At 37.2% G+C, this 26,796-nt stretch overlaps 1 protein-coding gene across 1 annotated transcript in view; it reads left to right on the forward strand.

Moving 5' to 3' along the window:
* The first annotated feature begins 6,146 nt into the window (after positions 1-6,146).
* Positions 6,147-26,796, forward strand: part of galnt14 (UDP-N-acetyl-alpha-D-galactosamine:polypeptide N-acetylgalactosaminyltransferase 14 (GalNAc-T14)) — a 46,862-nt gene continuing 26,212 nt past the window's right edge. Inside the window, exons 1-3 of the mRNA XM_067384206.1 lie at positions 6,147-6,442; positions 12,590-12,759; positions 25,577-25,675. Coding sequence (XP_067240307.1) covers positions 6,308-6,442; positions 12,590-12,759; positions 25,577-25,675 — 404 coding nt within the window. The 5' untranslated portion in view covers positions 6,147-6,307. The remainder of the gene's footprint in view (positions 6,443-12,589; positions 12,760-25,576; positions 25,676-26,796) is intronic.

Raw genomic sequence — 26,796 nt, forward strand, 5'->3', positions numbered from 1 at the left:
AGGTTTAGGATAGTAATTCCTTCTGAAGGATTTCGTAACACTTGACTACTAGTGGGTTATCATGATCTCCACATTGGAATATTGATCCAAATAATTAGTAAATCCTTTAGAAGGATGTAGTAACACTTGAGTCATCACTAATCAAAACTTTACAAAGCCCTCCAAAGCTAACCCAAAGTTGACCCATTCAACCGAGCACTATTACTTGCTAATTCATTAATCAGAGTTTTTTGTTAGTTAATAGTAGTGACTAGAATGGTTATAGTGCATTACTAATTTGTTCCTGTGTGTAGGCAAGGGCGTAGATTTGGTTTCAACTTTGGGGGGGTTGAATGTTGGTATGGTTGTATTGTATTGAGGTGGTTATAACTGATGGCTTTGAATATTGGGGGGGTTACCTTCCCCCCATCCTCCCCAAAAACTACGCCCCTGTGTGTAGGTATTCATTAATGAGAGAACAGTATTCTAAAGTGTTAGCACTGCAGATATACTGTACATACATACATGCATATTTATTTATTTAAATCCAATACTACAATAGATATTTTTCTCTCTCTCTTAATTTACTGACTTCAAATGGAATACAGAAGAGTGTGCTTGTATTTAGGTTATTTTTTTTTACTTTACAGTGCTCTAGTTCAGATACTTGAAGGACTAGCCATTCTAAATGATGCTCTCAGATGTTGTTTCTCTCTTCACGCTCCTGTTGGCTGCTTTTTGGCCATCCACTGTTATCGACCCATTAGACAAAGCAAAATGGAATTTCTAGCTATCTGCACCCTCTTAGTCTATTGTTTCCCTTTCAGTCACGCTAAGGTAATTCGTTTTTCAGGGGCCGTGTTTCGCTCCCCTTTCACTGCTGGCTGATTGCCTTGTAGAACAGACCTGTCCATGTAACATTATCCTTGGTCTATGCTCTTTACCTCTAATTTATCTGTCTAGTATAACCAGGGCCTCTGACATATCCACGTCCTTCTAAAATGCCATGATCTGTTTGTCTCTTTTTGTTTGTCATTGGAGCTTTTTTAATAAAAAATGATTATTTTTTAAAATCTGTAAGTTAAAAGTGAGTCAATATCAGTGAACGGTAGTTTATGACCATCTAATGCATATACTGTATAAACAAAAGGGAAGTAATCACTTGTGTAAACCGCAAGCTTCAATCAGGTTGTCAGACAACCTTTTGAGTTTGTCTTCTCAGAAACAGAAAAGGTACTTTCAACACTTTCAACGAAGAACTAATCACATGATTTGCCAAAGTTTGCCATGTATCTGCATTCAAATTTTAATATTTTAAATTTCTGCTAGCAAGTGAACTAGATTCATGAGCAGAACTGTATATTCAGCTTTGCTGTCTGAGTTGTGAAATAACCACTGCTAGCACACAATAATAGACACATACACCTACTCCTTTGTCTCGGTTTTATCGGGAACAGGAGACAAGAACAAACTCGTTTCTTTCTCATCTTATCCAGAGATGCTGAGAATGGCAGAGAGAATCATAAATTATATAATCAACAGGTCATAAATCCAATTTCATAAAGAATCACACATTATGGCCATTGTTGTAACAAACTTGCTGGCTCCATTCATGTATATCCCACTTTTCAAATAATTTCCATTGGATAAAATCAACCTACATTCTTCTCACTGAATATCCAGTTGCACTCTCAAATACGTCAAATTGTAGAAATAAATTGGGTTGAGATTCATGATCAGAACTATATATTGACCTATGCTTTTGGAGTTATGTGAAATAACCACTGCTAGTACACTTTTTATCTCAAATTGAGAGCAATTTTTTTTTAGTTGTTTTTGGATTGCATTAATGCAATACCTAAAATGCAGTGCATTCTAAAATACGTCAAATTGTGGGGGAAAAAATGGGTTTCAAACAGCAGTTCACATTGACTTTAAAGGTGCCCTCGAATGAAAAATTTAATTTATTTTGGCATAGTTAAATAACGAGTTCAGTACATGGAAATGACATACAGTGAGTCTCGAACTCCATTGTTTCCTCCTTCTTATATAAATCTTCGAAGGACAGGCAAATCTCAAAATAACACCGACTGTTACGTAACAGTCGGGGTGCCCCCAATATTTGCATATGTTCCCAACATTATGAAAGGCATTAGACAAGGGCAGCCAGTATTAAAGTCCCTGTAAAGTCATTTTAAAGTATGTGTTCTGAGTTTGTCACACCACAGAAAATGTGTTATTAACCACCCACCCAAATTTGAATGATTAAAAAAAATCTGCAAGTAAATGAAATAAGGTATCAAAATCTCGAAAAAATAGGCAGCGCTCTCTGCTCTCAAAAGCTGGGGGCGTGTCCGCTGTCGGCGCTGAAACCACACCCAAGGCGGGAGGGGTAGACGAGGTCTGTTCAGTCACATTCACCAAAAACAGCGGATTATCTGTCTGATGAAAGTTTGTAAAATTATCCTGTGTAGAACGATCACTTTAGAATCATTTTAGGAAATTTAAATAAGGAGACCGAGCATATTGTATATTATAACAACCATGTAATATGCATTTGCGTGACGAAAGCATTACTAGCTAAATGTGCAAAGGGCTGTATAACCATAATGAGCGAGTGAACCGCTGTAGAGTTAGAGGCGGCGCCACGCTCGGTGCGTCATCGACAGTTATATAGTGTTAGGGGCGGGGCTATGCTCGGGGGACGATGTGCGTCATTAGACCCCCGTTGTAGCTCCGCCCAAAAAATCCTGAGCAGAGACTTGGTGAAAAACTGTTTAACGCTCTAACTTCACAATTAAGCATTACTCAATTCACAGACTTTGTAATGTGTTTCAGCCATACATTTGTAACATTTATAAAGTGTTAAGAAAGAATTCTCAGAATTGACTTTACAGGGACTTTAATGTCTGGATGTGCACAGCTGAATCATCAGACTAGGTATAGCAAGCAAGAACAACAGCGAAAAATGGCAGATGGAGAAATAATAACTGACATGATCATTGATATCATGATATTTTTAGTGATATTTGTAAACTGTCTTTCTAAATGTTTCGTTAGCATGTTGCTAATGTACTGTTGAATGTGGTTAAAGTTACCATTGTTTCTTACTGTATTCACGGAGACAAGAGCCGTCACTGTTTTCATTTTTAAACACCTGCAGTCTGTATAATTCATAACACAACTTCATTCTTTATAAATCTCTCCAACAGTGTAGAATTAGCCGTTAGCCACAGAACACAGCCTCAAATTCATTCAGAATGTAAACAATATAACAGTATACAATACTCACATAATCCGACGCATGCATGCCGCATGCATGACGAACACTTTGTAAAGATCCATTTGAGGGTTATATTAGCTGTGTAAACTTTGTTTAGGCACTGTTCAAGGTAAGCGCGAGCTCCGTGGGTGGAGAGCACAAGATTTAAAGGGGCAGCACAGCATAAATCGGCTCATATTTAATGATGCCCCAAAATAGGCAGTTAAAAAAAAATAATTAAAAAAATCTATGGGGTATTTTGAGCTGAAACTTCATAGACACATTCAGGGGACACCTTAGACTTATATTACATCTTGTAAAACAACGTTTGATGGCACCTTTAACAAGTTTAAGAGATTAATTGCAATATAGAGAAACAAAGAATAGGCTCATGGTTTTCAACAGCCGTATATCATTAGCAACACTGAGCACATACAAGTGCGAACACTATTCACAACACTCGTGAATATGCTGAGAGTGTAGCATAACTAAAAAAAAAAAATTCAGGTTTCTGTGAAAATATTCCCTGAGCTGCATATTCAACCTTTGGCATATGGCATAAGAGCTAATTAGAACTATGCTAATGTGATCCCTCAGGCCCAGCGACTGAAGAGGAAACCAACTATGTGCTTTGATATATCTGTCATGCTTCAGCAGACACTAACAAGGATGAATCTGAGACACTACAGACCCTGCATAATATAGGTCTGCATTGTTCAAACTTATTCTTAACTGGTGGTCTTATCAGCTTTATTTGTGACTTTCAGTTAATTATTTACATTTAACTTCTGCACATCATATTCAGGAAATACTTCTTTCCCAAGAATTTAACTCACTTTTGTCTACTCTGTCTTAATGTGATGATTCATGGGGCAACTTTTTGAGCAATGATGCTGGGCAATGTTGCCATCAGCGGGCAACCTGTTGAGACACGGAAACTAATTAAGGGCAACAGTTGGCAGCAACTAATCGGAGAGGAGCAAATCTATTGCCAACCTAATAAATACTTGTTAGACACTTTATTTCAACTTTTCAAATATTTTCTTCATTTTTAATTATATATAAATGCCTTTCCCATGCATCTGATTTGTGATGGGAAAAGGGAGAAGAGCGAGTTTGGCAAAAGGCGGATTTGAATCCGGGTTGATCGCATCAAAAGCTATTTTCATGTGCCATACTCCCTATGGCCTACCTACACCACTGCAGACGTTACATGAAGCACGTCTTTTTAGCATTTAACTAAAAATATTTGATAGCTAAATTACAGCCTAGGTACATTAAATTGGAAATTTGTTGGTATTTTAAAAGGTTAGTTCACCCAAATATGAAAATAATGTCATTTATTACTCACCCTCATGTCGTTCTACACCCGTAAGACCTTCATTCATCTTTGGAATACAAATTAAGATATTTTTGATGAAATCTAATGGCTCTGTGAGGCCTCCATTGCCAGCAATATCACTGAACATCTGAAGATGCAGAAAGATACTAAAGACATATTTAAAAAAGTTCATGTGACTACAGTGGTTCTGCAATAATATTATAAAGCGATGAGAATACTTTTTGTGCACCAAAAAAGCAAAATAAAGACTTTTCAACAATATCTAGTGATGGCCGATTTCAAAACACTGCTTCGAAGCTTTACAAATGTTTTGTTTCGAATCAGTGGTTCAGATCGCGTAAATGAAGCCTCGTTTACTGAAATCATGTGACTTTGGCGCTCCGAAACACTTATTCTAAACAAAAGATTTGTAAAGCTTCGAAGCAGTGTTTTGAAATGGGCCATCTCTAGATATTGTTGAAAAGTCGTTATTTTTTTTGCCGCACAAAAAGTATTCTCGTCACTTTATAATATTAAGGTAGAACCACTGAACTCACGTGAACTGTTTCGAATATGTTTTTAGTACCTTTATGGATCTTGAGAGAGGAAGTGTCATTGCTGCCAATAGAGGCCTCGCTGAGCCATCAGATTTCATCAAAAAATATCTTAATTTGTGTTCCGAAGATGAACGAAGGTCTTACGAGTGTAGAACAACATGAAGGTGAGTAATAAATGACAGAATTTTCATTTTTGGGTGAACTAACCCTTTAAGCATTAGAGGTAAATTCCCTGTTTTGGGTTGACACATGACAACTAACCAGCGTAAAAAAAGATATAAGTTCACACTCCTTTTCTTCGCTCCACTGCCGCTGAGATCTGCCATCTTGTTTGAATTTTTTTGGAAATCTCCAAGCCGGTCACATGCTCGGCAACAAAAGGTTGCCCCGTGTATCTGTGCACTTATTTCAGGGATAGTCCTTCTGAGGTTTAGTGCCCTGTTTCAAGGATAAAATGGTGATGGATCAACTTTAATCTCAGCCTCAGACAGCATGTCCAGGGACCGCCTGCAGTCTGTTGGCTATACTGGCTGTCTCATGCATGTTGTGCTAAAAAAAATGTCAAGAGCCAGCTGAAATTGTTTGTTCCAATCTGATTGGCCGGTACTATGCAACATCCAGGAGTCAGGGGAATAATCCACCTGGAAATTAATTGTTTACAAGCTATACATGTATGTCAGATTAGTGGCATTAAATATACATTCTTTGAGGCACTTATTAGTAGCAAATATAGGTTTTATAGAGATTTTTCTATTACTAGAAATCGCTAATAATAAAGTCCTGTGATAATTTCAGGCTCCCCATGGCAGTGGGACCCCTGCTTATTGTAAGGCCATTTTACAAATAACGGAGAGAAATTCAGAGCGAGTCAATATGAAGCTCACCAGGAACAGGCAGGTCCGTGAAAGCGCCGTTCCGCGGTAGGTGGTGCTAAACTCATTCACATTTTGTCGGTACCTCGGTGGGTACACAGGATGATTTTAATCGCCCTGGACAGCGTCCAGCGTCACTCACAATCTCAGCAAGTCAGCGCGCTGCGCACGAGAGCAACAACCTCATTCCTGGATATTAGGCACTACGGGCAAGTGCGCGAGAGCTGCGCGCGGACACAATTCGCCTGTCGTTCACTGAGAGAGGAGCGCGCGAATGGTTTTCAAACTGAAATGAATCGTTAACGGACGTTTGAAAATGAAGAGGCTTTCTCGAAAGCTCACTTTAGCTCTCGCAGCGCTGTTTTGGATAGCCGCTTTACTCTATTTCATATTGCTGAATAGCCGGAAAATACTACCTGACCAAAGAAACGAGCAACCGAAAGTAAAAGAGGTGAGTGATACATACAGGTAACGTTACAACCTCAAAGACGAAATGGCTTGAATTGGTTGTTTTTTAAGATCTGTCAGTAACTCTTTAATTCCTTGTTTTTCTATTTCTGAGAGAAAATATTTGTATAGGCGCGTCACTTTTATGATATCTGAGCCGATAATAAAGGACAAAACTGTCCAACATGTAGCCTACAATCTTTTTTATGGTTGGGTGTGTTAAATTCAGAAATCCTCTTTGAACTTATTCTCAGCTTGGAGAAATTTTAGCACTTTTCCCTCGGGAGACGAAATAATATGCTTTGCGATAACCTTTTCGCATTTTGTTTGTTGACAAATATAATTCTAGCATTTTCCCCCTCATTTTTCTCTTTTCCAAATTCAAACATGAATTCCTATCAGTCAGAATGATGGACGCAAGGAAACAGCTTTCATATATAAGTGCATACATGAGGGGGCAGATATTCAATCTAGATAACTGAGTGGAAAGTAAATATTTAAATAGTCTGTAAAAAATGTTCGTAATTAAGGCTATTCATGAACCAAGACTATTTGTACCCATGACATTTGCTCTAGAAACTGTTCAGCCACTTTCTGACTCCCCAGAGGAAAGATAAACCATTAAACAGATATTTTTACTGTCACTTGTTTCTAATAGACAGCATGAGCTTTATTACTTTCTCTTGATAAATAATATTCTCACATGTGGCTCCTCTATTCTGGAGTTTCAGAGGAGTCTCAAACGGTTTGCAAAAAAGATACCAGTCTGAGATTGAACTCAAATTCCCTGGAGTTATATTCCACCCACATTCATTTTATATCTCTATATTCGTACTGTATGTAGATAGCTGTCTGATTCGCATCTATTTTACTCATTCTAAGGTATTGAAGAAGAAACATCTGAGACAAAACTGATACTTGAACTCTATTAAGTCTATCAAAGAGAAAACTTTGAGCAATTAAACATTTACTTGGTCCTAGATGTCTGAACTGCATGTCATATACTTGTTTTTGTATATTTAATTCCCCACAAGACTAATTCAAGATTATGTTTCTTAAGATGAATGCTATATACTGTATAAAACAGTCAGTTTGTATGTGTGAGATTAAATAGTAAATAAGAAATTGATAGTTCTCTTGTTCTGAAGACATATAACTACGATCAATAAATAATGCCACTATTTTGTTCAATATATCTATCCCGACTAAGATAAAAAGTAATGGGAACAGAAGGTCAAGGATATTCACAAACAGTATAGAGTGAGATGATGCTCATATCTGTTGCATTAATAAAAAGCCCTAGTCGCTGTATTGTTGCGTAAATCTGCAGCAAGTCTTGTACATCTTGTAAGTCAGTTTTTCATTGAAACAGCGGCTGGTATATGACAATAAAGTATCACTGAGGGTAATGGTGTATGAAACATGATATATGGTGCAATATATCACAACACTGAACAACACTCTATAGGAACGGAAATATGAAACCGTTAGCACGTGCTCCTTACATATGTGTGGAGACAGTGATAGACTTTTTATGGTATAATGACTGGATTTATATCAGAAAAAAATCGTAGTTGGTGAATGCTTGAGCAGTGATGGATTTGACTTTTTTATTCTCAGCTTTTTATCTTTTTGTACGCCCTTGTGCGAGGATGTAAAACTAAAAATAAGTAAACAGTTAATGTGGCCTTGAAAACCGCAGTGTGATAAATTTTGCAGACACTCCCCCCTTTAAATACAACTAAGCACTGGGAGAGAAATGACTACTTTAGTATTCTGTGTTGAACAACATGTTTCCATTTGCTGTTTGCTTCAATATCTATTTTCTGTAATAACCCTGACAGGGAAGGCCGAACCTGCAATAGCTGTTATTGGCGAGGAGGAATATGAAATACAGGGTTGGCACAGCGGCTGTTGAGGTGAATGCGGTGTGTGTCACATTGGCCAGTGTGTTCAAACCATTCATCAAATGGTGGTGACATCTCACTCAGATTCGATGGGAAGATACTCCCCCATCAGTAGAGTGATGCATTATCTTTATAATGGTGAGGTAGGACTGAGATATCACCCATGACATCTGCTATTACCATGATTCATGGCAGATATGTCCCACAATACAGATTACACAAGCAGACAGTGTTGTTGTGTGGTATATTCACGATGGCTTCGTGTCACTGGTGTTAGACCGGACAGATGGAGTTTGATGGACTCATCATTTGCTTGCACATGAATTCTGACAGAACATCGGAATGAATCATTTTAATGCAATTCCGCAGACCGGTTTTACAGTCATGCATGACTTCTGTACCTGCTGAGAGTGTGCTGAGGCCCTTAAAAAGGAGCAGGATTTCAAAAGAAGCCTTATGGAAGTTCAGATGTGTGGTTTTGTGCTTTGCAAGAGGGCAGAGGCTTTGGTGGTGTAGAAAGCTCTATAAAAAGGACCCACACAACCACACATATGGAGTACAGATGACAGGACAGGGAGGATCCAATTACCACTTCCTCAGTCTGTCCTCCTCCTCTCATTAGAAGGCTGAGCTCTGTGGGAGCTGGGGGAACACTGAGCCCCAAACGTTGCACAGCTCAAATGCCCTGATCAGTGACTGTGGAGCATCAAGAAGCTAATGATTTCAGCGGGGAGCGTGGGGGTGGGTGCGCGGACGCTGCTTTTTGAAGGCGAATAAAATTGTTAAGCAGATTTGACACATTGATTCCGAACCTGTCATCTTTTTTTTTTCATGTGCTAATTAAATTCTGTTTCTATTACTGAGTATGCTTAATCATTAAAAGAGTTAATTTTGCTGTGAGTCATTGTGCCCTAATCCTAAAGTGTCTAGAATAGCAACAGTGTTACATTTTTACTTGTGTTCACACCTTTTGTCATTTAAACTTTTGCTCAGCCTGTAGGCTTGACATGTCACTTCAAAGTTTCTAGGCCTGTTTTAGACAAACTCAGAATGAATAAATTGCCTGTGGTGATGTGGGTAAAAAAAACTAGGGCTGGGTTAACAATATAATCAATTCTCATTTTGATGAACTGATATTGGTTCTTAAATGGTTAGTTCACCCAAAAATGAAATTTCTTTCTCACCATCATGTTGTTACAAACCCATAAGACCTTCGTTCATCTGCAGAACACAAATTAAGATACTTTTGATGAAATCCGAGAGGGTTTTTTTTATCTCCCATAGAAAGCAACTAGTGTTGGGGAAAGTTACTTTTAAAAGCAATGTATTACAATATTGCGTTACTCCTTAAAAAAGTAACTAATTGCGTGACTTAGTTACTTTTTATGAAAAGTAATGCATTACATTACTTTTGCATTACTTTTTCTCATCTGGGCTTGGCTTGCTTGTTTTTTTTTTTTTTTTTTTTTTTTTTAAATAACAAAAAATGTTTTTTGGTGCATGTTAAAGGGATAGTTCAACCAAAAATTAAAATTTGCTGTTTATCTGCTTACCCCCAGGGCATCCAAGATGTAGGTAACTTTGTTTCTTTAGTAGAACACCAATGATAATTTTTAACTCCAGTCGTTGCCGTCTGTCGTTCTTATAACAACGGCAGTGATGTCTCACGCATATACTTCAATGAGTGCTAGACATCACTTCCGTTGTCAGAGCGCAATCAGACCTCATTAAACAAGTGCTGAATGCAGTTGGACATAGTGGCGTATTAGAGGTAAAAATAATATAAATACTGTTCGTTTTTTCGCACAAACAGATCGTTTCGTGTCTTAGGACATCAATGTGTCGTCACGAGCCACAGGGTTTAATTTGGATTTGTCTATGCACGTTTATTGACTCTTATAAATTGTGTTACCATTGACTCGCATTATAAGACCGACAGACGGCAAGATGAAGTCACCTACATCTTGGATGCCTTGGGGGTAAGCAGATAAACATCAAATTTTCTTTTTTGGGTGAACCATCCCTTTAAGGTCTTTTCACATCAAAAGTGAAAAGAATAAGCCTCAGGCTGAAGGAAATCCATATTTATGCCTGTACAGTAGAGGGCGCAGCTCAAACAAACCTTTCAGCTGTGCTGCCATTCTGGATTTAAAAAGAATAGGATATAGGAGAAGGAAGTTCTACACTCTTATTTCTAAATCTAATCTAATGTAATATTTGCTTATTAGTACGGCTGATTTAGATGATTGACAGCAGCAGCAAAGACATTGGTTAATAAAGTGAGATTAAATTCTGAGTTTGAATTTCACTGTTTTTATTCATTTTGAGGAATACTGAAGAATGTTTCCATGCAAGTGAGATGAGTAAATGCATGTTCACATTTAGAACTACAGTACCCATCATGTTCACACAACGCCTCTGCACTTTATTTCTCTTAAAATGGGGACAGGAGAGCTGTCCATCAGTAAATGTGAAGGAGTAACTTATTTTGTTGTAAATTGAACTATGGCAATATTTTGTTGTAAAAATATTTTGAAATATTTTGTTATAAATTTGTGTTACTTTAAAAAGTAATCTAATTACATAACTCAAGGTGCTTGTAATGTATTACCCACAGCGCTGAAAGCAACCCACATTCAAGGTCCAGAAAAGTAGTGTGATAATAGTCAACATGACTACAGTGGTTTAACCTTAATGTTATGAAGTGACGAGAATATTTTTTGTGTGCAAAAACAAAACAAAAATAACGACTTTAACAATTTCCTAATGAATATGTCACATTCCTAATGAGAACATTTACATATTATTTATATTATCAGAATGTGTGTCTCTGCGTTTTAATATCAACCTGACTTTAAAAAAGACAGAAACCATCAGTTTTGAAAAAAATCACCAGTATTATCTGATAACAATAATAATGGGAATCTGAATTGGCGAGCTGAATTAAAAGCCAAGCCATTATCATGCTAAGCAGTCTAAAGAAACAGACATGTGCAATTACCACCTCTATTATTGGCTGTAAAGATGCTGTTGTGGCTGTTGTAAAGCAGCGGGCCATGACATTCCGACTACACACGCAATACTGTGAAAAGACGTGTGAGCTCATTGGTGAATTCTTAACTCACTGTGTTTACAATGCCCTGAAGTCCACTTAGTCCAGAAGTAAAATTTAATAGCTCAATATTAATGTTGTTTTATAGCAAAAAAAAGTAAGTATAAAGTTAAGGTACTTCCTTACATTACAGATTACTTTTTCTAATTATATTTGTTTTATTCTTTACATGTCTGTACACAAGCTTCGCTAAGGCTTATATTTTTAGAAAATCCATGCTTTAAAAAAATAATTCTCTGTACCCCCTTAGTCCTAATTAGCAATACCTCTGAAACTGCACCTGTCATGAGCATGGGTTATTGATTTATGATGTGTGTTTTCATAGTAACAACCCTCTCTATTGTTTTAAGCAGAATCTCTGCACAAATACGAATGCTAGTAGCAATTATTTCCATGGAGGGCAGTAGCTGCATTTGGAAACACAGGAGAGAAGGAAGCATCATCATCAGTCAGCATTCATATAGGCATCTGGGGAGAAACTAGCAACCTGCTGGCACGGGTAATCACCAGCCCCAACCATAACCAACAGCCTCCAGCCCCCTTAATGGTCTAACATCAGCAAAAAAGCTCAAGGAAATAATAAGTGGGAAAACATGGAAACTCTCAAGCTGCTGTCGGTGCAGAATGTGGAGGTTTATTAAATTATGATTGATATGGCCTTATGGATTCCAAGACGTAGTGTGTTCAACCCTTAAAATTTGTGACTACAGCTTGCCGCGTGCTTTATATTTCGAGGGGTTTGGTGTGATTGTGCTGCAGAACGCTGAAATATTAATGACTTTCTTGTGATAATTGGGAATATTGCCTACAGCCGTCAGCCACTTTATTTACTTTCCCCACTTTTAAAAGGTTTACTGAATGTTTCTTTTCACCAAATGAACACGCTCATTTTAGAGTCTTGGATTTTGCAGTGGCTTCTTATTTATTTATTTATTTATTTATTCATTTATTTGTTGCTGATTTTAGATTTGAAATTCAAAGATGCTAGGCTTTTTGTTTGGTCAGACCTGTAAGTTTAACTTATGCAACCTTGACTTCTAGTATTTCTGTTGAACAAGATAACAGACAGTGAAAAATAAATAGACTAAATGATTACAATATATCTCACTGCTGTGTTTCCATTATGTTGTAGATTTCAGATGCTGAGTGGGATGACCTGCTGGAAGAGTTTGAAGAGAAAAGCTACCTCAATGCTCACAAATGGAAGCCAGGCCAGGACCCCTACAGTCTGTATGCCTTCAATCAAAGAGAGAGCGAGAGAATCCCCAGCAACAGAGCACTTAGAGACACCCGACATTACAGGTAAGCCTTGTGTGTGTGTGTGTGTGTGTGTGTGTGCGTGTGCGTGTGCGTGTGCGTGTGCGTGTGTGCGTGTGCGTGTGCGTGTGTGTGTGTGATCTATATATAATATCCACACGGTTCATATTAAATTAATGAAGGTGCATCTGTGAGTTCTTGAAAACTTTTAGAAACTGATGAAAGGTTCATCAAAGTGGTTCATGGCTGGGTAGTGAGAAGTTCTATAAGGTCAGTATGCTATACTAGATGCGTTAACACTACAGTTCAAAAGTTTGGGGTTAGTAAGATTTTTAATGTTTTTGAAAGAAGTCTCTTAATGCTTAGTTGATCATGGTTATTAAAATTATCACAGTTTAAAATAACTGTTCTCTGTGTTGAAAAGGCCTATATTTTATTCCAGTTAAGGCAAAACTGATTTTTACTTCAGTCTTTCGTGTCACATGACCCTTCAGAAATCATTCTAATATGCTGATGGTTCTCAAGAAGTGTTTTGTATTATTATCAAGTATTGAAAACAGTTGTGCTACATAAATTTTATGTTGCTGTTCCATCAGCCTATGGTTCTAATTCAGTGATTGCACAAACAAAACTCAGTTTGTGTAGTGCACTTATGCCACCAACACATTTTTCTTCACCCTCTGCCATATGCAATGCCCAACAAATGTATAAAAGAAACAAAAAAAAGAGATGGATCTGTGCTGTTTCAGGTATTTAGCAGATACAATTAATTGGATTGTTAACATGCTTTCACTTGCCCTGGAAATTGTATATGAGCTTCTTAATCAGACAGCTGTCTGTGATATTTGGCAGCTCTTGGTGGCAACATGACCTCATGGTATTTGTAGCTCATGAAATGAGACCGCTCCTGGACACAGTACATTTTCACTCTCTGCAGTGCTGTGGGAGGTCACTCACTCATTAGTGCATGTCACTTCTGTCAGGCAGAGTGCCATAATTTTTCATCTATTTCTGGATTCTTTTACTCTGTTTACACCTGGTATTAACGTCCATCTTGGTTAATCAGATTGCAAGTGATCAGCTGTGACAGATTTTCTTATGTCTGCACCACGTTACCACTTGTGATCCTATTAATTGAGGGGAAGGTGTTATGTTGAAAAAAAAAAAAGCCAACACACTGTTGCTTTGCTTCCAAATATACTTGAATTTTTAAGCTCACTGTAAATGTTACACATATGTGACCCGTCACGGAAACCGGGGACACAAGTCGGCAGCACAACTATTGAGCAAACTGAGAAAGAAGCGGTTTTTTTTTTTTTTTTTTCAGAATTGGTGATTTTCGTTTTTTTGCAGAATCTGTTAGTTTAGATCATGAAGAAGCATCTCTGTGTTTTAGATAACAGTATTGGTTTATTTAAGCGTACATTTTGAGGTTGAAATCGGCTTGTTTTTCAGAGATCGCAGTAGGGTTGTGTCATTGTCTGTTTGTAGTTCCATACTGGAATCAGATACGCCGGCTTTTGTTTCCTTTGTTATTGCCGCCGCCCTCCAAGGGAAGCGTGGCTACTTATTTATGCAGCGCTCTTGCCGGCTCTAGCTGATATCAAAATTTAATAAAGATGGACTCCGCAAAGAATATCGCAGATGAGCCGTTACACTGAAAATGTTTTGAAGTACAACATACGTCTGGGTCCTTTAGCTGCGGAAAAAGAGTGGCAGGACATGCGAATTATTGGACATTTAGAGGCAAACAGATGCATAGTGCAAACTTCAGAGATGGTTACATCCACAAAGAAGACCCCGACACAGAGAAAGTGTGCCCGAACAACTTATTTCATTGGAGGCAACAAGATCTTTTCTGTTTCTTATGGGGTGAGTTTCCATAAACATCAAAGTTTGTCGTTTTGTGTTCATTCTAAGAACACGTAGGCTACACGTTATCTCATGTGTCTATTGTTATTAGCTAGCTCAGGACTATCGTTTTAATTGTAATCGTTAGCATCGTATCACTTGCCAAAAACCCCCATTACTATAATGGGCTTTTAGATGGTAATGTTAGCATGTTAATTTGAATAACGCTTCAACTGCTTGAATTGACTGGTGTGAAGGACTTAGCTCATGTAAACCTTACTATTCTTGAATTGAATGTGACGCTAATAATTTTAGCCAGTTACTACTTCTTAACAAGGATTTACTAATGTAATAGTAAATGTATCAGATTAAATTCCTACGTAAGTAAAAGTATAAAGTATCCGTAGCCGTAAAATGTGCGTTATAAGTCAAAAGTAAAAGTATTGAAGAGTTTAATGTACAGGATTTTTTTAATCCTTTGACTCAAACCAGGTCTAACCACTAACTGAGGTCCAAACCAGGACTATACGGTTATCACAGAACCCTGTTCAAAAAGTTCTAATGTCAAAAAAGATAAATTACTGACATTTACAATGCACATTATCCTTTATTATTAATAGTATGCGGTCCGATTTTCCCGTTGCGTCTGTCGTTGCTATGCAACCATGCAGCTTTACAGGGGGTATGGCTTATCTAAATTAGACGTAAATGAGCCCTATTGTCACTCCCAGCAGGTGAGAACAGGCGAGAACTGCAAAATATTTAGGTCATTTTCTGCCCTTTGAGCTTTTTTGAGTGCCTACCTTCAAATGGTCACAACTTCTCCAAATATGATCAGATTTCCATGTGTAACACATCGCTGGAAAGCTTGGAGACTACACTTTCAGAATCTGTGAATAACTCAAAATGCCCCAGAACCGACTTGTGTCCCTACTTTCCGTGACTGGTCACATATTCTCAAGGATTTGCATGTATTGAAAATCTACACTTAAAGGGTTAGTTCACCCAAAAATGAAAAATATGTCATTAATTACTTACCCTCATTTAGTTCCACACCCATAAGACCTTCATTAATCTTTGGAACACAAATTAAGATATTTTAGTTGAAATACGATAGCTCCGTGAGGCCTTTATAGGGAGCAATGACATTTCCTCTCTCAAGATCCATAAAGCTACTAAAAACATATTTAAATCAGTTCATGTGAGTATAATGGTTCAATATTAATATTATAAAGCGACGAGAATATTTTTGGTGCGCCAAAAAAAAAAAAAAACTTTAGTTGATAACTTTAATTTAGTGATGGCCGATTTCAAAACGCTGCTTCATGAAGCATCGGAGCATAATGAATCAGTGTATCGAATCATGATTCAGATCGCGTGTCAAACTGCCAACGGCTGAAATCACATGACTTTGGCGCTCCGAACAGCAGATTCGATACACTAATGCATTGTGCTCTGATGCTTCATGAAGCAGTGTTTTGAAATCAGCCATCACTTTTTAAGTTGTTATTTTTGGCGCACCAAAAATATTCTTGTTGCTTTATAATATTAATATTGAGCCACTGTACTTACATGAACTGATCTAAATATGTTTTTAGTACCTTTATCGATCTTGAGAGAGGAAATATCCCTATGAAGGCCTCACGGAGCAATCAAATTTCAACTAAAATATCTTACATAAAATATGTCACAATGTTAGAATGTAGGCCTCATGTAATTTGACCCCTTTTTTGCGCATAATATAACAGACTACAAAGTTACATTCATGTTTGTTTTCATAGCCAATATGAACATTGTTTGTAGAAAAATATTTTAAATTAAATACAGATTTAAAAAAAAAAAAATTTTGTTGTACAACATACCAAGATTATACATAGCCACTCAGCCCAAAAATAGAGAGATGAGATATGAAAAAAAAAAAAAAATAGCACCAGCCGCCATTGCCTTTAACAAACTAGTTTAAAACTCTTTGCTTTATTGCAGTGAATGATTGATATATGAGTAAACAGTCTTTCACTGCTGTCCCTGGCACATAATCATTTACACTACAAATGTGATATGGTCACATGTGTTTCTGACTACCTCTAAATGTATATGAGTGATCAGCACTGTCCACATGTGATAATATGCATAATCCAGGTCTAAACAGGGTCAAAGTCTTGTGTAAACATCTGAAGAATCTTTTATTTGCATTCCTTGAATAAACAAGATCTCTGATCATGAAATTCTCAACATCATGGCTTGTGTTCAGAAAATAGTAGGTCATTTATTTTTTATAAAGTTTTAAGTTTTTGTTCAAGTAACTAGCTTAAGCCCAGATAAAATCTGTAGATATTTTCTGCCTTTCTGTAAAATAAATGCAAGTTCTTAGTTTTAGTCTGCTACTGTTTTTATTAAATTAAAAATAAGATGCATATTAATTATATTATATATTTTAATATTTATTATTATTACAACTTTATTAATTTATTATTATTTATTATTTCTTTATGTATTAGCAGACTAGGCTTAATATAGATTACAGTTAAATAACAGCTTGTAACAATAACAAATAACTAAAATAACTTCATTGGTGTTTAGAAAACATCAATGCTGGATTAAAAATAAACCAAGTTGGGTTGAAAATGGTCAAACCCAGTGACTGGGATGTTTTAACCCAGCGGTTGGGTAAAATGTTTGCTCACCGTGCTGGACAGTTTTATTTAACCCAACTATTGTTTAAAAATTACTATACTATATTGTTTACTAAATTACTATATTAAAATGAACCCAAAATAGGTTGGAAATCAAAAATCAGACACATAATTACTACAGGCAACAAGAATAATCAAAAGGTGAACCTGTATTAATATGGAAATTAACAAATGTTTATTGTTTAATTATTAATCATTAAATTTATTAATAAATGTTAAGCAATACAGTAATTTTTAAACAATAGTTGAGTTAAATAAAACTGCCCAGCAGGTTGGGCAAATATTTAACCAACTGCTGGGTTAAAATAACCTGATTGCTGGGTTTGTCCATTTTCAACCCAACTTGGGTTGTTTTTAACCCAGCATTTCTTAGTGTATGCAGAGTTTTCTGAGAATTGCAGACATGTTTCATAACGCAGGCCACAAACCCACTGTTTTGTCAACAGAAAAAATTATTGATGAATGTGCCTTGTCAACTAAAAGCTAACCATGGGTTATTCTCAGTTGCACAGTATCCAAAATATGCAGGTATATTTCAGGTTTATGAGAAATCATCTAGAGAGCTGTTGGGGCCTCTATAGCGGTGCAGTATAATTCTCTATAAAATAATTCATGCAGGGACAGGGAGACAGTAGAGAGAATCTCCGATAAAAGGTGAGGAGGCGGCTCATTATGCAGGCCCTGTGCTTTAATGCTATACTCTCTCTCTCTTTCCCAGTGTCGACTATTTTCTATGTAGCCCTCGTTTCTTCCTTCCTCTTACATGACTCAAATGCCTTTGTAATTACAGTAGGAACACCACACTCATTGTTCATGCCGTTGTTGACCAGTAGCACAATATTGAAATTTCCAGGGAAATGCAATCAAAGTGCCAACGCTACCTCTTAATTAACTTAAGCTGAAATTGGACAAACAAAGGATAATTCCACTGTGCCAGCAGGAGCCACTGTTTGATTGTGGCTTTGGACGTCAGTATAGATGCAAGGTTTTTGTGTTAGTGTTGTGTTGACTATATTTAGTCAATAAATATAACCTTGCTGGATTTATATGTTCTCTTTTAACAAGATTCTATTGAATCTTGGTACATTTTCTCCTACTGTATGATCAGATTAGAGTACATTAAGCAACCTAACATGGGTCATGCATTCGCACTGCACATTTGCTCTGAGTATACACATTCCTTCAAGTGTCTTCAGGCACGCTTAGTCCCTGAACTGGCCGAGCATTCAATCAAATGCCGAATGAAACTTTGACAGCCATCTGTGGCAAGACCCTGGTCCTTTCACTTAGCCTGGTGCCTGAACCTCATTTTGCTTCAGAGAAAAGAGCCACCACCAGAGGAAATTAGCATGAACCTCAATTCAGAAGGACTTCCATTCCTCAAGGGCTAATAACAGATAAGCTCAGGCACCAGGAGCTTTGCAAATGTTGTTCATTAAAGCTGCCATTTATTCAATTCAAAAAGAGGCTTCAGAGTCACTGTGATGAAACACCAGGGAGGGGGTGGAATATAACCATGGCAAAGATGGCCTGTAGTTTTTTAGATTACTAAAACACTGCAGTCTGACTTGATGAATTTCATTGAAAGATTCTGTAAAGGACTCTTACGTTTTTAATGTTTACTTCGCACCTTCTTCCAGAAAGCAGGATTTTATCAGGATTTCCAATTTTAAATTGTTACATTTTATACAACAGTTAGTTTTGGGCCTTGAATCCTCAAATAGAATGCTGGTAACAGTCCAACAGCACTGGAACTTAAGCCATGCTCAGACTGTCTGTCCAAATCCGATTTTTCTGCATATCTGATTGGAATCCAGATCATATTTAGCAAGTGTGAATGGCAATCAAATCCATTTCAAGTTACATTCATATGTGGTTTAAAATCCGATTCAAATCTCATTTCTTGGACTTGATTTCAGTCTGACCACTCTGATTGTATTTCATGTAGATTTTCTGCCTACATGTGCACTTTCTCACGACTCGCATCATGTAATATGTAAACACGTCAGACGTCATTGCAGAAACAAGGTTGCATTTTGTTATTGTCAATATACAGGTCATGCAGAAAATTATAATACATTGGAGACATCTCTGTGGTCCAGTGATGAGGTGTCTTCACTTATTTCTCTGTGTGGCAGAGATGGCAGCACAGAGTAAAGACGCTCATGCCAGCCTCCGTTCTGTCGCAAACCCCTCCATGTTGTTTTTTGTGTAGTCCTACCAACTTAAGGCATTGCCACGGAAAGCAACACAGATATTCTGGAAAACGAAAGAGAGCCATGAGACACATAAATCAGTTCTGAACAGTTGCCATACACAGTGTTAACAGTCAATCATTTAGATCAGATTCCAATCGGATACACAAAGAATCAGATTTGGACTGACTGTGAACAAGACCTTATTGATTTTTCAGTGATTCTTTCTGCTGATTACATGCTGGTCTTTATAAGTGGTATAGTGTTATAATTGAATCATTAATTCAGTTGATTTGTGTAAATCACTGATTCTTTCAATTCTGAATCAAGTGACTGTCTTTGTGATTTATTGAATCATTTATTTAACCAATTCATTCAAAACTTTGATTCTTTCAGGAATAAAACAAGTGACTGTCTTTCGGAGTGAGTCATTGAGTGAGATGAATACATTTGAATTTGTGACTGTCTACATTTTGTAAACCTGTCACAATATAATTCAGACAAAAATGGTTTCATTCTCACAAAGCAATTTTATAGTTCCATTATAACACCATAAGTGCATCCCAATATGAAAAAAATTAGTAATACAAAATTTATGATATGACCCATTTAAACTTCAGATTTTGTCTATGGTCATTGTAATGGTCATTGTTAGATGTCCACATTTGGCAGACAGACATTTATTGTTGTAAATCTACCTTCATTTCTTGATGAATGCAGTCAGGGACTGGACCCTTTTATAGCCATTTATGAGTGAAATGTTACTGTAATTCAGTTTTATTGTGAGTTATGGCTGCTGTATAATGACATTCAAATAGCCTACATGGCAATGGTGAAACTATGAATTTGTAAATCAATACAGTGTTAGCAACTGCAATCGATAGATCTCTGCAATGATAGGAAACCATTATGCTGAGCACCCCAGACATTTTTAACATTGCAAGGACACTGTCATGAAAAAGTAAATAGATGTAATTTATTCAGGTGTATCTCTGTTGAAAAAAACAGCATATGCTGGTTAGGTATGTTTTGAAGCATGGCAGCTGGTTTGAGCTGGTTTAAGCTGGTCCTGAGCTGGTTATGAGATGGTCCTGAGCTGGAGCTATTTGCTTAGGACCAGCACTTGACCAACACTCGACCGGCTTAAACCAGCTCATGACCAGCTAAGAACCAGCTTAAACCAGCTGCCATGTTTCAAAACATACCTAATCAGCATATACTGTTTTTGTTTTTGTTTTTTTAACAGGAATGTCATATGACAAATATCAAATATGTGTGTGAAAATTTACTCCCACTTGATAGGACGCTGAAATTCAAGTATCTCCTAACTGATATTTATAATGAAACAGCTTCAGTGTTTATTTTCTGCCTTCCAGAAACATAATTGACAATATTTGTTTGATGCTTTCATGAATTACGTTTTAGGCTTCATATTAGAGAAGTGTAATTTCTTTTCCTCTAATTAGAGTCAACCGCTCTGTATCTGCTCCCACTGCTCAGTAATGATGGGCATGTGGCAAACCTGAGAGAAAGTGGCTCAGATCATCAGCAGTAGCCAATCGAGGACAGTGTCTTCACACCAGCACCCTTACAAATCAAGCACAGGTTTTTTTTTTAAACTGGTGTACTCATGCTCATTACTTGAAAACCATGATACTGTGTCTCCGGTTTTTCCTCTTGCTTCCTGTTAGGTCTCCACTGACTTATCTATAAAATTTACAAAACTGCTTCTTTTTGGAGGTCTTTGGATATTTTGGGACTGTTTATTTCTCATTGTTGCTCAAGCTTAATGAAAGGCATATTTCCTCCTGGGCTGTTCTGGCTCGCCAAGGTTGGAGCAGTGTCACTCGTTTCCCTAGAGCTCTTAGACATCCTATTGTGTGTATAACAAAAGAAGCACCTGAAGGACATTTGCATCTCCGCAGAGCATCTGAGACATGAATACATATTTTCATGATAAACTTCCTCGTCGGTTCCTATCATTGTTCTTCGTATATCAAACAATAAAACATATGCAAAGCATGCAGAGCAATTACTCACTAGAGCAGCTTATTTAATTAGCGTTTCCTGCCTTTTCCTATTTGTCATATGCACTATTTTCATTGGTGTGGCCATATGTTGTGATTTTGTCCAGCAGTAAAAATCTTAAGGAAAGTGAGTTGGATACATCATAATGAGAAACGCTAAGACCAAATTCCCAGTTCCCAATTTTCTCAGGGACGCATCCATCATTTTGGCAAAATATCAAGTACACAGCAATATGCTTCCCCTCTCCCAGATGTTGTTTTCTGACAGAAACCCTAATGATGCTCTGTGTTTTGCTGTATAAAGCATCCCCCTATCTCAAAAGACCTTGGGCTATAGCTGCATTGAGCGATGGATCCCGCTCCCAGGCTGGCTTCAAACAGCATATAAAGCTGTGAATGCACCCCTTAGCCCCTTAGCTCATAAAGTGTGTTTAAGGCTGATCTAACTGTATTCATGAATGAATAAGCAAAAGCAGGATATATATGTACTTCATTCCTAAGCAAATTTATCATGACTGTTTAACCCCCAAAAGTTTTGACATTAAACATAAATACATCTGCACTTTACAGTATGTGTTGCTCCAACAGAGCACTGATGCTCTGATTAAACCATTTTAGAGGCTATGGCTTGTCTAATGAATGGCGAAATCTATATCGCGTTATTTCACAGTTTGACTCAATATTTAAATGATCGCATTAAAGTGAAAAAAAATATGGAAAAGGCCTAAATTACACTCTGCTAATGCAATAAACAGTCAATTTCAGTCACTTTCAGTAGCAGGCTTTCCAGACAGATTGGCTTTGTTCCAAAACCAAGTGAACTGCCTACATAGGCAGCATTCTAAAACATCCTTCACAAGCTCCATGATGCCTTCTGATTGATCCTAATTGATCATTTTGCTCCAATAATTGTTTGTCCTTTGCATTGTTATACTTATTACAGCTTTTTTAAATAAATACATTTTGAGTCGAATCTCCTATATGTGGTTTGTGTAAGAAGCACTATAAGACTGCCTTTGAATGCAGCAGACAGCAAGGAGGCTCACCAGATTGGAACAGAGCCATTAATTAAGCAAGGCATATTAAACACAAAATTAAAATAGGCATTCACTTTATTATGCAAGTAGTCAATGCTTCTACTGATATAATTAATGTAATAAGAGTTTTATAGGAATAGTGGATTTACATGAGACCACCTCAAATTTTTGAGGCAATACGGAAGAATAACTGACTTGCCGTGGACATTGATATGTGACAGATTAGATAAGTAAATGTTGTTTTATGGTTATGTGCCATTTTAATTGTATCTGTATAACATTTAATGCAAAAAGCAACCCTTTTCTTCCTTTTTTTATGACTTTTTTTTTTTGTTTTTTTACTTTGTCAAATGATTAAATGATCCATTATGCTGTCCACTTTATTGTTGCTTAGTGATTTTTGCATTCTGTAGCTATGGCAGTTAACAGTTTACAATGATTGGTCAGGAAGCAAAAGGGCAATTTCACACTGCACTTAACCAGGGGTTATCATTTTTATCAGTTTTAACCCCGGGTAAAGGAACGGTTCACTCTTTTAATTTAGAAGCGGGTTTTTACCCGGGGTTATAAAACCCTTCTCCGAAGCAGGGTTGGTATTGCTTTTGTGTGTTAACCCCGCATTGCGGGGTTGAATCACATACTCATATTTGCCTGCTTTGGACAGTCACAGAAACACTTCACATTGTATATAAACAGTAAATTTAGCATTTGAGAGGAAAAATGTCAAATGCTGACAGAAAACGCGACAATTTGATTGAAGAAGAAGAGACCGTTTCATTATTACCTTTATAGTCCGAAATGTTCATTCAGTTTTAACTTGATAGTACAGAATGCTAGAGCTAGCTAGCCTATGTAAACAGGTTGCTTGCTGCGTTTATCCAATCAGTGACACTGACACAGCAAACTTGCAAATAAGGACATTAACCCAGGTTTTAGGAATGTACAATGTGAAACGTCAGCTAATGAATACCCAGGATTAATTGTTAACCCTGGATAAATTATTAGCAGTGTGAAACGTGAAGCAAGATAAAACAGGATTCTGTTTACCTAGGGTTTAGAATAACCCAGGGTTAACTTTTCAAGTATAAAAAGCCCTAATGTGTAGTCCGACCATAGACTGTACCCATAGATTTCTGAACAGCAGTTTTGACGCGTAAATGAGGCCGTGGCCATCTTAGCTGCGCGTCACTGCACGTCACCCCCGGATAACTGAAAATGGGCAAAAAGGCGGGCAGGTGGTTTGAGCTGATGTGACTGGTTGCTGAAACCACGCCTGCCTAGCTCGACGTGACCATGTTAGCAAGCAAAGGAGCTATCTATCTAGACACTATCTAAATTATTAATGAAGATACGTTTTATCATCAGAAAGTTCTAAAGGTTTACTGTCAATCTACAGTGTTTTTTTTTTTAAAGATATAGATGCTCCAACACCAGTAATTTGTGTTGGGTGTGCAAATAACAACATGGATAATTAAAATGGGACTTCATACCTTTATAATAGAGATCGCGAGATGAATCCAATCTGTGGCACTTGGCTAAAATATAAGTCCATTGCAAAACAAAAAACAGTACTTTTTGTCCATGAAATATTGATATATTATCCATTGTTTGCATCACATTTCTTCTGAATGATCTGCTCTCTGTCATCGTTCTTCAAGAAAGGATGCAATCTGAGCAGCTTTTATGTTGTAAAACTGTGTGCGATCGTGTCTAATAAACAAATGAGCACATGTCCAAAGTATATTTTTTCAAAATAGTGCAGCAGTTTTAGTTATAATATCCAAGCAGTGCTGTCAGAGTTGTATATCCTCCTGGTATTGTCATTGTAGTAAATCTCACAAACAAAATTTTTAGCCAATGCCACGATCCAACAACGTGTGTTCTGTTTCTTCTGCATGCATGCACATTTACACAGACACACATCAGTCTCGAATATTATGCAGCAAGCCATATTTTATAATTGTATAAAATAATCGAACACAAATATGGCTGAGATGCCAAATTCAGCGGCATCTACCTGTCACTCAAGTGACCACGCCCTTAATTATGCAGAACTTTAAGGCTTAATATAATTTAAAAGAATGAGTTAGAAAAAAATTCACCCCCCTCAGAGTTGTCATGAAGGGCAAAATTAGCAGTATAGACCAAAACCACAATTTGAACCAACTTGTAAACATGTTTTTTTTCTGCTGTAAACTTGGCCAATTTAACATTCTGCTCTCTTTTGGAGCCTCTCCCTAGCGGCCAGTCGATGAATCGCAGTTTAAGTCACTTCCGTACTGGCTTCACGAGAGACTGGGGGAGGTTGCCGCTTGAGTCTGACATGTTTCTTATTCATGATAAAAGAAGAATTTAGAAGTCAAAAGTCAACAGAATCTGACACAGCAACTATTGTAACAAAAAAAAAAAAAAATATGTAGTTTGGCTGGCATTAGTTTTGTGTTTTGATTAGGGAAGACTATGTGTTATTTATGCTTAGCTGGTCTTTTTGATCTTTTGATTTTTTCTTGTCCACTGATACTTTTTACAGCCAAAACCTAAAGTCTTCTGTTTTTCTAAGGTGGAGCGCTGCAGGGTAATGGCTGGTGTTTACTCCAAGTCAGAATGTTCATCCTCAAAACAAAGTGCTTTTTGCTGGCCCACTCCTCCTGCTCTTGGGGTGAAGCAAAAATGCTATTTATTTTTAATCAGATCCTCCATTATTGATGCTCCCACTCCTCTGAGTTCTGGCTGCTGTCCTTACCATTCTAACCACATGTTCCTACTTCCTCCACACAATGGGGTGCTGTTGGCCTGTTAACAGAGGCAACATCTCTCTTGACCACGGCCCCATTTTATATTGTCTATTTTTAACTGTTCACTGGTTACTAAGGCACCTTAAAAACAGTTGCTTTACGCATTTCAGCAGTTGCTATTGTTCGCCATATGCTCAAAGGCTGTCTTGACCTCCTTTAGGTTTGATTATGTGCAAATTTAGCAAAGGTTTTGCCACACGTTAAACTGATGCTTAATTAGTACCACAGAGTCTCATTATTTTGACTCCCTCCTGTCTCTCCCAGGTGTACAACACTGCACTATGACCCCGACCTGCCATCCACCACCATAGTGATCACGTTCCACAATGAGGCACGATCTACCCTACTGCGCACAGTTAGGAGGTAAGGCTTGGACATAAATCCATCTGTTCCATTTTCATGCATATTTGCATATTTTTTTCTTTTTGTCACAAAGAAAATATACCTTTTAGCCCCCATTGTGTTACATAAAACTATGCACTATTATTTCCTTTTGCCTTATTCACTTTCAGACAAAATATGCAAAAATTGTATCTATAGGGGTACACCTGCTTGTCACCAGGGAAGTACTCTCAAAGAGACATATTTGTGTTATTTACCTCTAAAAGGTTCATAGTAGTACCTTAAGGTTTACATGTTACTATTCTAACACCGTGTCTTAACCAGACGCAATGCGTTAAGATTCCAGTGACAAACAATTTGTCTGTCTACACCAGACGCAACTATGAGAAGCAATAAAGTCAATCAAAAATATCAGCCAATCAGAAGAGCGCGTTGGCTGGCTCTCTCTGCATGCTCCCGGCACTTGCAACATACATCGGATAAGTACGTAATCAAATTCATGAATATTACACTATTTTAACATTATTAAAATACATACTGAGTTACTGAAACAATCTCTTTCATAGAATAAACCATTTGATTGTTCTTGTTTCCTTTTATTTATTTTGAAGACCTGAGGTGAATTGTCCATTGCTGCTGTAATTACGACTATAAAAGACACAAAATGATATTCAAACTCACATTAGATGCTTTTAACATTAAATAAAACACATGAACAGTACCTGAAATTACAATTTTCATACTTTATGTTGTTGTTCCAGCTGTTTTTCACCTTTCGATGTTAAAATCCACTCCACTTTCAATCCTGACCTTTGACCTACTGTAGGTTGATGGAGCAGTGAGCAAGTCTTACTGTAGCTGCAGGTCAGGGCACATGTCAATATAGCTTCAGTATAGCTTAGAGTAGGTCACAAGAGACGAGGAGTCCATTTTAATCATCGTTTCTAAGCAGTTATTTCATTGGAGTAAAGCTTTGTGCATATACTTAAGAATATATTGAGACATTATTTTCCCCATCTTCTAATTACCATAATGCAGAATTAATAATAATGATATCTATATTGCAGTATTTATACTTGCAGTTTTACTTTTAATTTATACTTTTAGGTTTGTTAGTTTATTTTGCACTGCCTTAAATTTAT

Source organism: Chanodichthys erythropterus, chromosome 4 (genome assembly GCF_024489055.1).
Source record: "Chanodichthys erythropterus isolate Z2021 chromosome 4, ASM2448905v1, whole genome shotgun sequence".
NCBI lineage: Eukaryota > Metazoa > Chordata > Actinopteri > Cypriniformes > Xenocyprididae > Chanodichthys > Chanodichthys erythropterus.